Raw genomic sequence first — 16,244 nt, forward strand, 5'->3', positions numbered from 1 at the left:
GGAAACATCTTTTGTGGCCCTACAGCAGACTGTCCATTGGTCGTCCGTAATCTGGTGGCCCAAATATGTCTCCCATTCCGTACGTAGTCTGCTGTCGGTGATAGGGAGTTGCGTGATGTAGAGTTTGGATTCTGCTTTAGCATACTTAAAAGGAATGAATGCTTCTTTCTTACGAGGAAGCACATGCAGACAGAGTGCATGTTTTGATCAGGAGATTCAGCATACAAGGGCGAGAGCAAGTGGGGGGAGGAGGGAGCAACATAGAGAGCAGGGGTTTGTCTTTGAGCAAAAAAACACATTCCCACAGTGTGCTTAAAGAGCAGTAGAAGGATATAACACATCAAATCAAAAGGATAGCAAAGAAGCAATGTGTCAGCCAAAGGACAAACACAAGAGAAAGGAAAGCCATTGAGTAAGCAGGTAAACAAATGCGTGACAAGCAAGCTAACCAATTGTAAGAAATGGGCAGGCTCTAAGCCCACAGAACGATTTTGTTATAGTGTACACAAGGTTTTTCACAGACAGACAGCTAAAAGCAGTCAGTAGGCAAGATCTAAAATGCATATATATATATATATACACACACACACACATATACATATGGACCTCCACTTAGTAGGTCTACATATATACACACACACATATATATTGCCAGTAGTTCCTATAAGAGAAGAGTCTGCAGTCGAATGGGAGAGTAGCTTCAAATCATTTATGTTCAAGTCAGTGCTCAATATTCAGGACGCGTTTCCGCTATTCACTTCTTCCTTTTTCAACTGATTGGACCACCGAGCCTTGATCATTATATAGGCTGCACATGAGTCCAATCAGACCACTATGGTAAAAATACTTCACACTCTTGTGAACAGCTTTTGTATTTTAGTTCATATTAGTGCCCGGTGTCATTCATTATTTTCACATACTGTAACGAGATAAATGAAACTCAGACCAAATGTTCCATTTTAAAAGACCCACATTCCTTAAAGTATTATGCAGTTCTTAATTTCAATAATGCGTTTTCAGCTTTTAATTTTCCCTCCACCACTTGGCACCTGCCCAACGCGGCACCCAGCTCCAAAATAGCTCTGCCGTTATGAAAGAGCACATAGCAGGTCAGAGATTCCTGCCACAGGAGTTTTACCATCCCACATCTGTCTCCGCTCTCTAGCTCTCTCCATTCCTTGGTAGTGGTTTCGTGGACGCTCGAACCTCATTGTTTCGCCCAGGCCCCCAGGAGTATGTTGGTGAGGGCTTCATTAAATGGGAGCTGGCGCTTAGGTGAGCTTGTTCCAAATTGAGGCATCTCCATTAATACATTGGACTTGACCTTGACAGCCAGCAGCCGGAGATTGAGGACCTCAGCAACCTTGTGTATCATGATGGTAAACGATTCACCATCCTACGAAGCCTGACCAGGAGGGGAAACCATGCCAAAGTCTTAGGAGGTATCTAAACCACTGGTGTCTCCCAACTCCTCATACTAGTTTTCCTTTTCAGTGTCCGTCTCCTCATCTACCCCAAGAGGGAAGTGTCTGTTAATGGACGGAAATTCCAGAGGATGGAAGGGCCTGAACGGTGCCAGGAATTATCGGCTCACCATCAAGTGGCGCAGGGTGTGGCACCAGTTGGGATGGAAGGTGGCACCCGGGGTGGCGTCACTTAGGATCCTGGGGTAGATCCCTAGGGGTCCGTCTGACGTGCAGGGCAAACCCACAGACGGTAACCTAGCACAGGCACCTCTCGGCTCTGTTGGGCCCAAAGCCATTTCAGAGGTAGTCAGTGGCCTAAAGGTGGCATGCATGGTGTCATAGATTCCTCAAGTTGGGCGGGATTTGCTCAGGTGAGGTGTGACAGCGGGGCCTAGAAGCATGAGGTTGAGGGTGGAAGGTGAAAAACGATTAAACTTCATTCTCTGGTGTGCCTTAGACATACCCAACTTTGATGAGGAGGCCTTGGAGGGTGTAGATGATAATTCGCGGGAATGCCTCTGGGAACGGCCCAGAGATCTTCCAAGGGACTGGGAATGGCATGGAGTCTTCTTTTCCTGCACCTCCAGGAGCTTCATTGCCCGCTCACAAATCACCTTGGGTGCATCTACGTGCAGGCCTACTGTGGAGCGGACACTGAAATCTGCCTGTGACCATCCCCGCAAGGTTCAAACCCGTAAGGTTTGGCAGGGGACGTCCCCTACACACTGGGAGTGTAAACCTAAAAAATGTTAACAAAAAGTCAAAAAAAGTTGAGCAATAAATGACTGAGTTAGCTATCTGGATCCGTGCTGTTGGCATGGAAAGAAAGGAACTGAAGTCAGCCCGCCAGTGTGGCGCTTATATAGGCAAGGCAACATCACTTAAGACGCATAAGCGAGCAACGCCACCTACTGGTGCAAAGATACTGCTCAAGATTTTCTGGATCCAGCTGGGCATCTGGGGAATATACTAAGGTGAGGAATCTGCAGTTAGACGTTTCTATCAGAAGGGGTACACATAAAGAATGTGAGGACTAAGGCAAGTCTCAAAGGGGCATCACCAAGGGCTTTGGTGGAAAGAAATGTTGCAAACCTTCAAAATGTTGCTGCACATTTGGTAGTCTGAAAAAGGAATGCTCATCTGAAAGAGACATCTAGCTGCAGATTCCTTACATTTGAACTTCAAGCATCAGGCTGGATCTTGAAGATTTTTCTTAGCAGCACCCCTGCACGCCGGGAGATGGCGTTGGTCGCCTCCAGGTGATGTCGTCGGCATCATGTTCGTCGTCGTGGTGATGTCCGCGTCATCAGTATAACCGCCACTCCGGTGCGCTGTCAGTTTTTTTTTTCTTTCCACGCCAGCCAGCGCCAATCCACCCTCTGTCTATTTTTGACACTTTTTTTTCTACCTTTTGTCGTCTTTTTTTGGTGTGCAGAAAACATCAAGTAAAAAGACTTCGGGGTTCAAGTTGTGTGGCACCTGTCACCACGCCATGTCGGTCACGGACCGCCACTTAGTATGTCTCTGGTGCACTGCGAAATTGTTTTTAGTGTCAGGGATGTTTCCCCTTCATGACCCTAGCTGTTTATTTTTTCACACACCATGGTCTGTCACTTCATGGCTTTGCGCTTCTGGCGTGGACAGTCGTGAAAAGTACTAAGGTCAGCGCGCCGGAGTAGCGGGTATATTGATGATGAGGACATCACAAACATGACGTCGCGCGGAGCCGACTGGCGTACAGGAGTACTGCTAAGAAAAATCTTTTGGATCCAGCCTGACGCCTGGAAGGTCAAAGGTAAGGAATCTGCAGCTAGATCATGTCCCTACCAGATAAGGCAATACCGAAGGTAAGTAACTTGCCCATAAGGCAACCACAAGAAGACCAAAAGATCCACTAAGTAGCCTTTAACAATGCCTAAGGAAAGTCCTTGCTAGGCTAGGGACAAAAACAACAAAATTACTGTCTGTAGAGGTCCATTTGTGGGGTGCGCCACCAATTTGTCCCAATAGCTGGCATATACTGATTTTGTGGAGAGATGCTTCGCCACCAAGATCACATCAATGAATTCCAGGTTCAGGTCGAAAAAGGTCAACTGTCACCGCCCAATCGCAAATCATGGAGATGCAACGTGCAGGTCCAGGTGAAACATTCTGCACTGCTGCTGGGATAAAAAAAAGTTCCAAAGTGGCAGCTTGATCAAAGGACAGATGCTCATGTCCAGGAGTTCCGGGAACCACTCTCCAGGCCCAATCCGGTGTCGCTAGGATGACTTGGGCCATACTGTGCCCATTCGTCTTCACTCTATTGAACCTTTCCGCAGCATTAGACACAGTCTCCCACCCAATTCTTATCCAATGACAGCACAAAGTTGGCATCTAAAGAACCACACTTTGCGGGATTTGCTCCTTCCTGACTGGCTTGCACCTAATCAGTCTGGACTACCTCACACCAAATGCCGTCAATCTCATCGGCAGAGTTTGTGACTCAATCCCCAACATCATTTGTGCCTACGGAATATCATATCCTACGCTGACAACAACCAGCTCATATTCTTCGTCTCCTACAAGACACCAAATACCCTGATCAATTTCTCCACCTGCATGACCGAGGTCACCAGATGGAGGAAAACAAAATGCTTCAAGCTTAACACAGACCACCAGGTAGTCTGCCGAACTCTGACCAAAACCCCTTTGGCAAGCCATGCAAAGTACCTCAGAATGATAATCAACAACCAACTCACCATGACTGGCCAAATGAACGTAGTCTCCATCTCCTACTTCCTTGCACTCAAAACTATCTTCATAGGTTCTCCACCAACGATCACAGAAACTTCACCCAAGCCCTCATCACCAGCAATCTGGGCTACACCAACACACTCTATGCCGGAATCAACACTCAACTAATCAGAAGACATCAGACCATTCAAAACTCCACAGCTGGTCTCACCGTAAATGAAATATCATGAACAAAAAATAAATGCTTAAAGAATGAGGTAACAGGCAGACTGTGGTTTAAATTGTGATTAAACTATTTATGAACCTTTGTTCAAAGGGAACAGTGCACACCACATTCAAGTCTGTGTACTTGTTGTATGTTGCTAATTTATGTAACATGTGTCGAGAGTACACGTAGCGGTGGAGCACCACTTGATTATTTAGAAAGCTTTTCATTTAAGAAAGAATAGGTATATGTATTAAAAGGAGTGCACCTCTCAACCAAATACTGACTCACTGTAAACCTCCCACACTGCACTCACACCACCCTGCACCTCAAAGAGCTTCACAGGCTCACAATCCACAAACACATCACACATACATACAAAGCCTTAGACGACATGGGCAATAAGTACCTCAATAGCCGCATAAATGTCCACAATCCTACTAGACCGCTCTGCTCAGCCGGACTCCTACTTACCCCGTTCCCCAGGCATATGCAGAACCAGATACAGCTATCGGCCTTCTCCTACCTTGCTCCGAAAGCTAGGAATGAACTGCCTGTGCACATCAGAGCTGCCTGCTCACCTAGCTCCGGCGCTGCTCATACAGCTCCTTTTTCAGTGCCAGGAAGCCCTCAAGGGCGAGTTATGTGATATACAAATACAGATAATACAGCAAAACTAGGGCAGGAGAGAGGGTGGTGTGAAGGCACAGGAGTCCTGAGCTTCACTCTAGAAGGAAGGAGTCTCCAAGCAAGAGCTGGTTTTGAAATCCCAGCAAACAGAAGTGATGATATTGTGTGTTCTCAGCATCTGGCAAAAAGATAGAACCAGGGTTCTACCCATTGCTGGATGGCAGCTTGCGCCACCTCTGGGTGTAACCATCATTTCTGAAAAGCTATGCGTCTGAGTCTGAGTTCATCCGCCCTGGCATTTAAAAACCCTGCTAGGTGGTTTACCACCAAAAACATCTCTTGGTGGTCTACCCACTCCCAGAGGCCCAAGGCCTCCTGGGCCAGGGATCCACCCTGCCATGCTTTTTTGCAGTACCACATGGCAGTGGAGTTGTCTGTGAGCACCCACAGCAGCTTTCCTTTTAATAGTGCACAGGAAAGCCTTCGGCGCCATGGGATTTGCTCTTAACTCAAACAAGTTTATATGGAGTCGGGTCTCATCAGAGACCGGAGTCCTCCGATTGTCACCTCTCACAAATGGCCTCCTCAACCCAGTAGTGATGCATCTATCACCAAAGTCGGCTCTCGGTGAGGTAAGAAGAGGGGGCCTGTTATTGACCCATTCATGGTACAGTAGTCACCATTGCAGATCTTTTGTAGTCTCCTTTGACATCTGGATACAATCAGGCAGTTTTTCCTGATGCTGAGCCTGATGGAATCTCAGGCCCTCCTGCAGACCCTGCAGGTGCCATCTGGAATGTGATACCAGCAGGATGAAGGAGGCCAACAATCCTAGCAACCTCAGAATCATCCGCACTCAGAACCAGGACATAGGCTGAAACATCGGCATCATAGCCCAAATGTCCTGGCTCTCCTTTCTGGGGGAAAGGCACAACCCCATACTGTATCCAGAAGAACAAGTTCGCTCCACTTGCGACTCCGTATGACGTCACCGGAGCCATAAGAGAGCCACGTCGGCGTGATGACGTCTGTTCCACCCATTTTTTCCGTGCCTCCAAGGCGAACAGGTGGACCAACGACAGATTCAAAGTATACACAGCATACAACATTCAATCAAATATATATAGTACATATACAAAAAAAAAGCTAAAAAAAATAAGCATTTCCTACCAATGTACCAGAAAGAAAGAATCTACAAAGTATAACAACATCTCAAGCAAGACAACTTTTAAGGTATACAAAGGTGGACAATGGGGAGGCGGGTGGGCCAGTGAGGAATCCACAGGCAGATACTGTATCCACCAGAAAAAGCGTTACCGAAGGTAAGTAACTTGTTCTTCTGATGGATACATCTGCCAGTGGATTCCTCACCTTGTGAATAGATTCCCACAGCAGTCCCACTCCCGGAGGAGAGTGTCCACCTTCCTATACCAAAAAGTCCTGCAAGACAGACTGCGCAAAGTGGCCCTCCCTCCTCATCTCAGAGTCTAAGCAATAATGCTTTGCGAAAGTATGGAGGGAGGCCCAAGTCGCGGCTTTACAAATGTCTGCCACAGGAACACCCCTGGCCAAAGCAGAAGTAGAAGATTTAGCTCTAGTTGAATGAGCCCTAATACCCTCAGGAGGAACCTTACCAGCCAGGGCATAGCAGATCTTGATGGCAAGGATGATCAATCTTGATTGAGTGAGCTTGTGCACAGCTTTTCCTTTAGAATGTCCAACATATCCCACGAAAAGCTGATCGTCCAGACGAAAGTCTTTCGTTCTATCCAAGTAAAAGCTCACAGCTCTTTTTGGGTCCAGACGATGAAGCCTTTCCTCCTCTTTGGAGGGATGAGGAGGTGGATAAAAAACAGGGAGAGTAATAGACTGCCCCAAATGAAACGGAGTAACTACTTTAGGTAGGAAAGCAGCCCTGGTCCTGAGTACCATCCTTTCAGCATGCAATGTTAAAAAAGGGGGTTTAGAACTAAGAGCTTGAAGCTCACTCACCCTCCTTGCCGAGGTTATGGCTACAAGAAAGACCGTCTTAAAGGACAACACTTAAAGGACAACAGCCTCAAAGGACAACTATGAAGAGGCTCAAACGGAGACCCCATCAGAAAAGTTACAACAAGATTAAGGTCCCACTGTGGCATTACAAAAGGAGTAGGAGGAAACCTGTTTGTAAGGCCTTTGATAAACCTTAGTACAATAGAAGAAGGGAAGGGAGGAAGGCCTTGAGCGCCAAACGAATCGCCCGCAATTCCAGAAGGTTGATGTGAAGCAACCTTTCCTCTGGAGACCAAAGACCCTTGATCTCCAGATCCCCCAGATGAGCACCCCATCCTAGGGTGGAGGCATCCGTTATCACTGTGGCCACCGATGGAGGCAGATGGAAGGGCTTTCCTTGAGACAGATTGCCCCCCACGCTCCACCAAGACAGATCCGCCGCAGCTTCTCTGGAGATATTGATCGACTCCCTGAAATCTCCGTTGTGCTGATACCACTGCCTGCGGAGACACCACTGGAGCGCCCTCATGTGCCAGCGTGCATGGTTGACCAACAGAATGTAGGAAGCGAACAGACCGAGCAGACGAAGGACCTTCAGAACTAGAACAACCGCTCCATTGTGGAATAAAGGGATCATCTCCTGAATGTCGAGAATTCTTTGAGGAGGAGGAAATGCTCGACACACAGTAGTGTCCAGTACCGCCGCTATGAACAAGTTGCGTTGAGAGGGCACCAGGTGAGATTTGGGCACATTGATCGAGAAACCCAAGTCGAATAACAGTTGAGAAGTTACCTGCAGATGATGTCGCACCATCTCTGGGGACTCCGACTTCAGAAGCCAGTCGTCCAGGTAGGGGAAAACCGGAATCCCCGACCTCCTGAGATGAGCAGCCACCACTGCCATCACCTTCGTGAAGACTCGAGGTGCGGTAGTAAGACCAAACGGGAGGACCGCAATCTGGTAGTGTTGCGACCCAACCGTAAAACGGAGATACTTCCTGTGCGACTTCAGGATTGGAAACGTGGAAGTACGCATCCTGCAAGTCGATCGACACCATCCAGTCTCCTTGCTGCAACGCTTGAAGAACCTATGCAAGGGTCAGCATCTTGAATTTCTCCTGTTTCAGGTAAAAATTCAAGACTCTGAGGTCCAGGATCGGACGCAATCTGCCGTCCTTCTTGGGAATCAGGAAATACCGGGAGTAGCATCCCTGACCCCTTTCCTGCTCCAGAACCACCTCTATCGCACCTTTTTGAAGCAAAGCTAGTACCTCCTTCTGCAGAAGAAGCAGATGGTCTTCTGAGCAGTAACCCTGGCAAGGAGGGTAAGGGGAGGAAACTCCCGAAAGGGAAAGGCGTACCCATTCTCCACGAGGTTTAAAACCCTAAGGTCGGTTGTAACAGATTTCCAACCTCGCAGAAAGTGGGACACCCGACCCCCCACAGGTCTCACATGATCTAGGATGGGGGATCTAGGGCTGCTTCCCTGAAGCTTCATTGGGAGCAGAGGAGGCAGAAGATGAAGATGGGTTGCGGCCAGAACCTCTCCGGCCCCTTTGCCTTCCTCTATACGACCTATAGAGGGGATTCTGCTGCTGTTGTTGCTGCTGAGGTTGCCGGAAGGAACGAAATGAGGATCTCCCAAAGCCTCTGAATTTCCTAAGACCAAATCCCTTAGCAGGAGTCTGTAATCCTAAAGATTTCGCCGTTACCCTGCTATCTTTAAATCTTTGCAAGGCGCAATCAGCCTTCTTGCCAAAAAGTTTTTCTCCGTCAAAAGGCAAGTCTACCAAAGTGGCTTGAACATCAGTAGAGAAGCCGGAAGAACGAAGCCACGCTTGCCTCCTAGTGGCTATCGAAGATCCCATTATTCTTGCCATAGAATCAGCCGTGTCAAGCCCCGACTGAATTACCTGCCTTGCAGAATCCTGAGTGTCAGTGACAACCTCCATAAAAGAAGCTTACTCTCCTTCTGGCAGCTTAGGGGCTAACAATTTCTTAGAGTCCATCAGGGCATGAACGTAGCGCCCCAGAAAACTAGTGGCATTGGTCGATTTAAGCGCCATGCTTCCTGAAGAAAAGGTCTTTTTAGCTGCTTGATCAGTCTTTTTAGAATCCCTATCCGCAGAAGTCTGAGGGAAGGCGCCTGAAGAATGCTTCGAGCATGAAGCTTGCACCACAAGGCTTTCTGGAGAAGGATGGGAAGAAAGAAAACTTGGATCCCCAGGAGCAACCCTATATCTCCTGCCACCTGTCTGGAGACTGCAGGCGAAGAGAGTGGCTTACGCCAAACGTCCATAACAGGCTCCAAGATAGCCTCATTAAAAGGCAACAAGGGTTCAACATTTCAAGTTGGCGAATGTAGGACTTCAGTAAGGAGGTTTGGCTTATATTCAGCAGAGGGTAACTGCAAGTCCAGCAACTCTGCGGCCTTCTTAATAACTAAATGATAGGGGGCCAGTTCTTGTGGTGGTGAAGAACCAGTAGATGAATGCTCCCACTCCGGAGTAGTATCAAGACCACTAGCATCTTGAATGCCTTCAAAGTCATCAGAAGATGCATGCACCTCACCTTCTTCCCACTTCCTCCCTATAACGCTCCTCTTCCAAGACTCTCTGGGCCTCTCTCCTTGAAGAGATCCGAGGAACCGGCGTCGGCGGCGCCGTATGCAGAGTCGGTGGAACCGAACGTGGAGTCGACGCCTTCGGAGTCGGCGGCGCCGGACGTGGAGCCGAGGGAGTCAGCAACGACGTCGAGGGGGGCTCCGAAGAAGGCCGATCCAAACGAAGCCGAGATGGATCACCAGAAGGTGCCGGAAACTGCCACGAAGGAGCCATCGGCAAAAAGGGCATAAATGGGGCCTGAGCATAATGCTGCGGCACTCCCAAGGTGTATGCCATAGGACCCACGGGACCAGATGGTGCGCCGTATGGGAAGGCAGCCCGTTGAAAAATCCCATACATCGCATTAAGGAAATGCGTCGAATCCGCACCCGTAGTCGGAACTGCGGATAAGGGATTGATCCTGAATGCGGCCGAGGAGTACCTGGAACCGGAGCTGAAGTGTCCTCAACAGGCGCTGTAGGATCAGCCGGCTCTGGAGAAAGCTCTTTCTCTTGTTCCTGTTCGACGTCAGAAGCAGAAGACTCCACTGGCGCCGGAGACTGCGCCGGGGACCGCGCCTGGGACCGCGCCGGAGTCCGCTTCGGCGAAGGTGACCTCTCTGGAGACTTCCTAGGAGATGGAGAAGGAGATACAACATCCTTACTTCGACGTCGAGGCGACGGCGATCTCGAAGTCTTACTTTTTGAAGACCAGCGCCGAGAGCTATGCTTTCTTTTCTTGTGATGCTTCTTCGACTTCGAAGAGTGTGAAGTCGACGACTCCGGCCTCGATTTCTCCTTCTTTCTACCTCTCCTTTCCTTCTTCGCCTTGGCCATGAAGAGTTTCGCCTCTCTCTCCTTCAAGGCCTTGGGGTTCATTCTTCTGCAACTGGAACAGTCCTTCACGTCGTGGTCTGAAGAAAGGCACCACAAACAATCCTCATGGGGGTCAGTCATTGACATGTGGCCCCCACATTCCCTACAAGGTTTGAAACCTGACTTCCTCGTCGAAGACATGGTGAATCCACAAACAGTAACCCACTACAAGACTACAAAGTAGCAGGAGAGTACTGGAAAACTGTTACGCGTCAACGGCGCGGAAAAAAGGGAACTGACGTCATCACGTCGACGTGGCTCTCTAATGGCTCCGGTGACGTCATACAGAGTCGCAAACGTAGCCGAGGTATTATGACGTCCACGTCGGCGCAGAGAGCTGGGGAAAAAAGTTCAGTGGAATGCTGGCGCAGGGGATATTCACAAGGTGAGGAATCCACTGGCAGATGTATCCATCAGAATGGCCACGATGAAAGGCAGCATCTACGAAGGAGTCAGGTGTGACTCTGCCTCATTAATACTAAAATGCAATTATGTTAAGACCACTGCCATCACGTTTGTGAACACCCAAGAGGCACTGGTGTGCCCAAAAGGGAGCACTGCAAACTGAAAATGTACTGGTCCATTGTGATACACAAGTAGCATCTGTGTACCACCAGGACAAGGATGTGGAAATAAGCATCCTGCAGGTCCAATGCCACCATTTATTCTCCAGGACCTGGGCTAGCATGAGCATCTTGAATTTGACCTTTCAGAGGAATGCTTTGAGAGAGCAAATGTAAAGTACCACCTCTTTTTGCTGGCAAGGGAGTCGTTAGCCCTAAAAGGCAGGCATCAAAGGTGAAGCCATCTTTGAAGGGCAGATGTGTAACAATAGATGGGAGGGCTGCCTATTTGTTAAGGTAGACAAGCTGGCACTGGAAGCAGAGAGGGGAACCAGTTGCCGAACCATTTCCCCTGGGCATGTAGCCCTGAAGACCACACTCTAAGGGTGGACTAGGGAGGTCTGAACACAGAGAGAGCAGCTTTATGAGAATAAAGATGGCACCCCTGGCACCTAGACCCCAGGTCTCTTGCTGTATCATTGCTAGTAAAATCAATATTTCTGGAACCCTCCATTGGATCTTTTTCAACCTAGACTCTAAATTCTAATAAAAATACAGTCTACTTTTATAAATTGGGTTAGGATTTCTTGAGTGTTGTGTCAATTTCTTCTTCAGTTGTTTTGGATCTGTTTAAATGCTTTACACTTGTTCCTCTGTGTAAGCCTTGCTACTCAGTGGCCTAGCTACCGAGGGTTGAGCTGAGGGTTTTACAGATGAAACCTACTGGACCCAACAGGTGTTGGCAAGTGTATTACCCAGTAAGGTTGTTTAGCCACACCATATATTACACCCCATTTCCTCACAGCAAAATTCTAAGAAAGAACAAAGGCCCCTATCCTTCTTCAGCCCAAGGGAGTAACACACAGTTCTCACTTCTGAAGGGGGGGTCTAGTGGGGGGGAACAGTCTTTATAGCCCCCCTGGTTAAAATGTCTTGCACTTCCTGCTGTCAGATGGACAGTTAGTCCTCCGTCAGTGTTCCTGAAGGTGTGGCAGGTAGAAATAAAGGAAAGTGCATATTTCTGGTGGACGATTTGTAGGACCCACTTGTCCATTGTGATATCCTGCCACGCCTGAAGGAAATATCGGATTCTGTCTCCGACAGGATGGCTATGTGTGAGTAAGGACATATTAAAGCAGTTATGCGTTGGCAGCTCACGGGGGCTGGAGACTGAGCATCATGTTGTCCCTGCTGTCACCATGGTCTTTGGGGACAATGACCTCAGCCACAAAAGGGCTAAAACGCCATGTGTGTAGGAGGAGGGGTCTGGCATTGATAGGCAGGGAAACCCCAACTGTAGCAACTGCGTAAACAACTTGTGGGAGGTGACAGGCCCAAGGAACGTGCTTTGGCTCTGCTCTCCTGAAGATGCTCCAAGGCTTCGTCCCCAAAAAGGCAAGAGATCCATCAAACAGCATTTCCCTAAAGGATGTCTGGACGTTCCCGGAAAAACATGTGGAGCTCATACAGGCATTGCAGCAGAGAGCCGCACTGGAGTCCATGGCACATCCCCGACAATCAGTGGTGTCCAGTCCTGAAAATATTACAAATTTTGTCACATCGCAGCTGTCCTGCATGAGAGACCCCCATAGTTCCCCTAAAGGCTTGTACCACTCTATACTGGAGGGCATGGGGTTAATGGTCTAGGAGACAGTTAGAATTGACCAATCTTAGAGCAAGGATCGTGGAAAAGAAAATTATTTTTCCAGAAGTCTATTCACTTATGGTTGAGAGGAGTGCTAGAGAAAGAATTAAGATTGACCCTGCTGATAGATGCTTGAACCATCAGGCTCTCCATAGTGGGATGTTGTGTTAGGAAGGCAGGGATGTCAGGTACAGGGCGATAATGATGGGCAACATGTCTGGTGACGGGCGGTCCTGAACTGGGGTTGGCCAGGTGGCCAAAAGGGTGTCAGTAAATGCCTTGTGAATAGTAAGAGTGGCTCAGAATTGTAGGTCCAATATTTCAGCCGCCTGTCGCATCACAACAGCGAAAGAGGGGCTTTCCTCTGTAGCATGACATGAGGAAGACACAAGGCTAGTAAAGTGTCAAGCCCATGGACTTTGACATCCTGAAGCACTTCATATCGGTTATCCTTTTGAGGGAACATGATTTTCCCAATCATCATAGTTATCATTTTTAGAATCCATGTCAGAAGACACCTTTTTTCCATGAAATCATTTTATAAAGGTAAGTTTCATTACACTAAGGTGTAAGTTGGGATAATAAAAGAAAATCATATGGCAGAGAAGTGATGCTCCCTGGTACATGTACAAAACAGATGGGGTTCATTGAACTTGAATTAATTTTGCACATCCCTTAAATTCAACGTTTTGAATAAGGCTTAGTTCAAGCAGAAGGTATTATATTTTCAGGTCAAAATGCCAGACTGAAATATTAGAATAATTACATGGACTGTGTACCATCCTACCATATTTTTATCTGGTAATTTTATTGCATGACATTTTAAATACCCAGAACATTAGTAATTGATCTGTGAAATCCCACTACAGAAATGCATACCCAAGGGTCCCAGGAAGTCTTGATCACGATGTGTTCTAACTACACAGATAATGGAAAGGTTTGTAATAACATTTCTAGAATAAGTAAAAAAAATACAGCATTGCTGAGATAAGACAAAATAAATCACAACACAAGTATTAGTACCCCCAAACACAGGGTGGCCTAATCACAAAGGTAAATTAGGACGTAAATGTATCTTTATGACTAAAATTCCCTTACTTACACCTCTAGAACTCCACAAAGATTCCTGGCAGTCTAAATTAAATTTATGTGTGCAGAGCTCTCCACACCCATAAATGCAACCAAAGAGACAACAACTTTAAGGTGTGGTTAGCCTGAAGTGTGTGGATGCCAACAAACATAGGGATGTTTGTTAACATTCACAAACTCCTCTCCTCCTCAATTCCACACTGGAAAGATTCGGACACCGGCTCCATGGGGAAAAATATCCCTCATCCCATCAGCTTGGAGGGGAAAAAAACAAAAAAACAGGTGTCTACACAGGGATGCTATTCTCCTTGTGCCAAAGGTTCAACTCTGGAGGCCCCTGCACAGCAGGAACAGTTATACTGCTGAAGAGGTCACACAGACGTCCAAAGTACAGGAAAAGAGACTTATGGTTGGCACATATTTCCATGTATATTCCTCGGAATGAGAATGTTTGCGAATTCCAGAAAGTTCAACCTACACTCAAACATAGGTGTAAATCTGCAACTACAGATATTACTTTTTTGTGAATCAGATCCACAGCCTTTAAACCATAAACCAGTTGTCTTGGTATCATGCGTCATATACAGCCTTCCTTTTACACCCAGCCATGGCTTACCTGATGCTCCAGCAATAGCAGGTTCCTCCGCTAACTCTCCCTCCTCCAAATCCATGTTATTACTGTACTCTACGTCATTTTCACCAGACCTATGGAAGAAAAGAAGAAACTTTAAACTGATATTACAGCTAGTAGAAATTAATACAACAGCTTGTAGAATTTTAATGCAACAGTCAACTAAGGCAAACTCAAATTAGCTTCTTATGAAAAGTCATCACAAGTTTAAAGGAAAATGCTACTTACCCTGTACGCATCTGATCGTGCTGCAGATTTGCATGCTTTGAATACCCCTGCCATCTAGTGTTGGGTGAGGGTGTGTGCAAGTTGTATTTCTTACAATAAGTCTATCAAGTCAATAAGCACAGTGACTCTTCCTCCTGGTGATAATGAGCATCAGCATCAACTCGATTGTGGATTGTTTTCCTGCACGGCAAGTGAGAATGGAGTGTGAAACTAAGTGAATAGTAATGAGACGTCCACGTATATAAGAAAAGAATAAATGAGGTGAAAATAAACTGCAATAGCCATACGTGTCCGGGGAGGAGGGTGGGCACATATGAATCTACAACACTATATGCCACGAACAGATGCTTACAGCATAAGTAACTTTTTCCGTTCGAGGCATGTGTGGCTGTAGATACATATGCTTTGCATAGACTACAAAAGCAGTACTTCTCAAAACTGGTGGCTAACCTGTAGGTTTTGCAGTTGTTTGAAAAAGTGTACGTAGCAGTGCCTGATCCACATCAGGTTGGTGGCGTGCTAGCACAACCACACAGTAGTGTTTAGTGAAAGTGTGCGGTGTAGACCATGTAGCTGCTTTACATATGTCAGCTATTGGGATGTTTCCTAGAAAGGCCATAGAAGCTCCTTTCTTTTGAGTAGAGTGTGCTCAAAGGCATTGCCTGTTTTGGAGACAGGCAGCTACTGCGGCCAGATGTAACAGTATCAAGGTGAATGCTAGACCAGAGATCTGTAAATGAAGTAAGTAACATACAATATTTTGTACAGTTACATTAAAAGGGCCAATTTGTTTGGATTGACAATAGCAGACAAAACTCTTCACCTTGACTCCGTAGCATGCTCAAGTGGAATGTCTACGGGCTTCCCTGTAAATGGAAATGTACTCAGGTGGAAGACTGAGGTATCCAAATTCTATGACCTCAGGAGCCAAATCACTAGGTTGAGAGATTTTTTTTGTGGCAGTTTTATATAGCGCAAACTTGACCCGAATCGGGTATCAAAGCGCTTTACATATCACCAGTTACGTTACATAAGGACACACATTCATTTTTTTTTTTTTTAGGCACGGGGAGATTAAGTGATTTGCCCAGAATCACAGGATGTTCAGCGTCATTACCGAGACTCGAACCCAGTTCCCCAGTTCCGAGGTCGAGCGCCCTAGCCCTTAGGCCAACTCCTCTGTTTAGATTTGGGATCTGAATGCCAGATTTCTCCCTGGATCTGCGTTAGAACGTCCAGTCTATTAGGGAGCTCCACATGGGGAACTAAAGAGAAATCTAGCGAAGTTGTGAACCAGGGCTGGTGTGCCGATGTGGGAGCAATGAGGATGAGTGAGAGAGACATTTGTCGGAGCCTCCGAGCCACAAATGGAAGAAGGAGAGGAGGAAAAGAGTAGGCAAATGTCACTGAACAATTCAACCATAGTGCATTGCCCCTGGACTGTAGGAACCTGGAGGCGAAGTTTGAGCATTTGGCATTGTCCGTGGTTACGAACAGATCTATTTGAGGGAACTCCCATTTGCAGAAGTATCAGAGGAAGTATCAGAGGAGGAAAAGAGTAGGCAAATGTCACTGAACAAT

General features: G+C 47.1%; 1 protein-coding gene across 3 annotated transcripts in view; it reads right to left on the reverse strand.

Annotated features, from left to right (window-relative positions):
- TRIM37 (tripartite motif containing 37) overlaps nt 1-16,244 on the reverse strand; it is a 1,106,152-nt gene that overhangs the window by 433,993 nt on the left and 655,915 nt on the right. For all 3 annotated transcript variants that reach the window (XM_085649381.1, XM_085649379.1, XM_085649380.1), the window contains exon 17: nt 14,421-14,509. In XM_085649381.1, the coding sequence (XP_085505507.1) occupies nt 14,421-14,509 (89 nt within the window). The remainder of the gene's footprint in view (nt 1-14,420; nt 14,510-16,244) is intronic.

Source organism: Triturus cristatus, chromosome 3_2 (assembly GCF_964204655.1).
Source record: "Triturus cristatus chromosome 3_2, aTriCri1.1, whole genome shotgun sequence".
Lineage (NCBI taxonomy): Eukaryota > Metazoa > Chordata > Amphibia > Caudata > Salamandridae > Triturus > Triturus cristatus.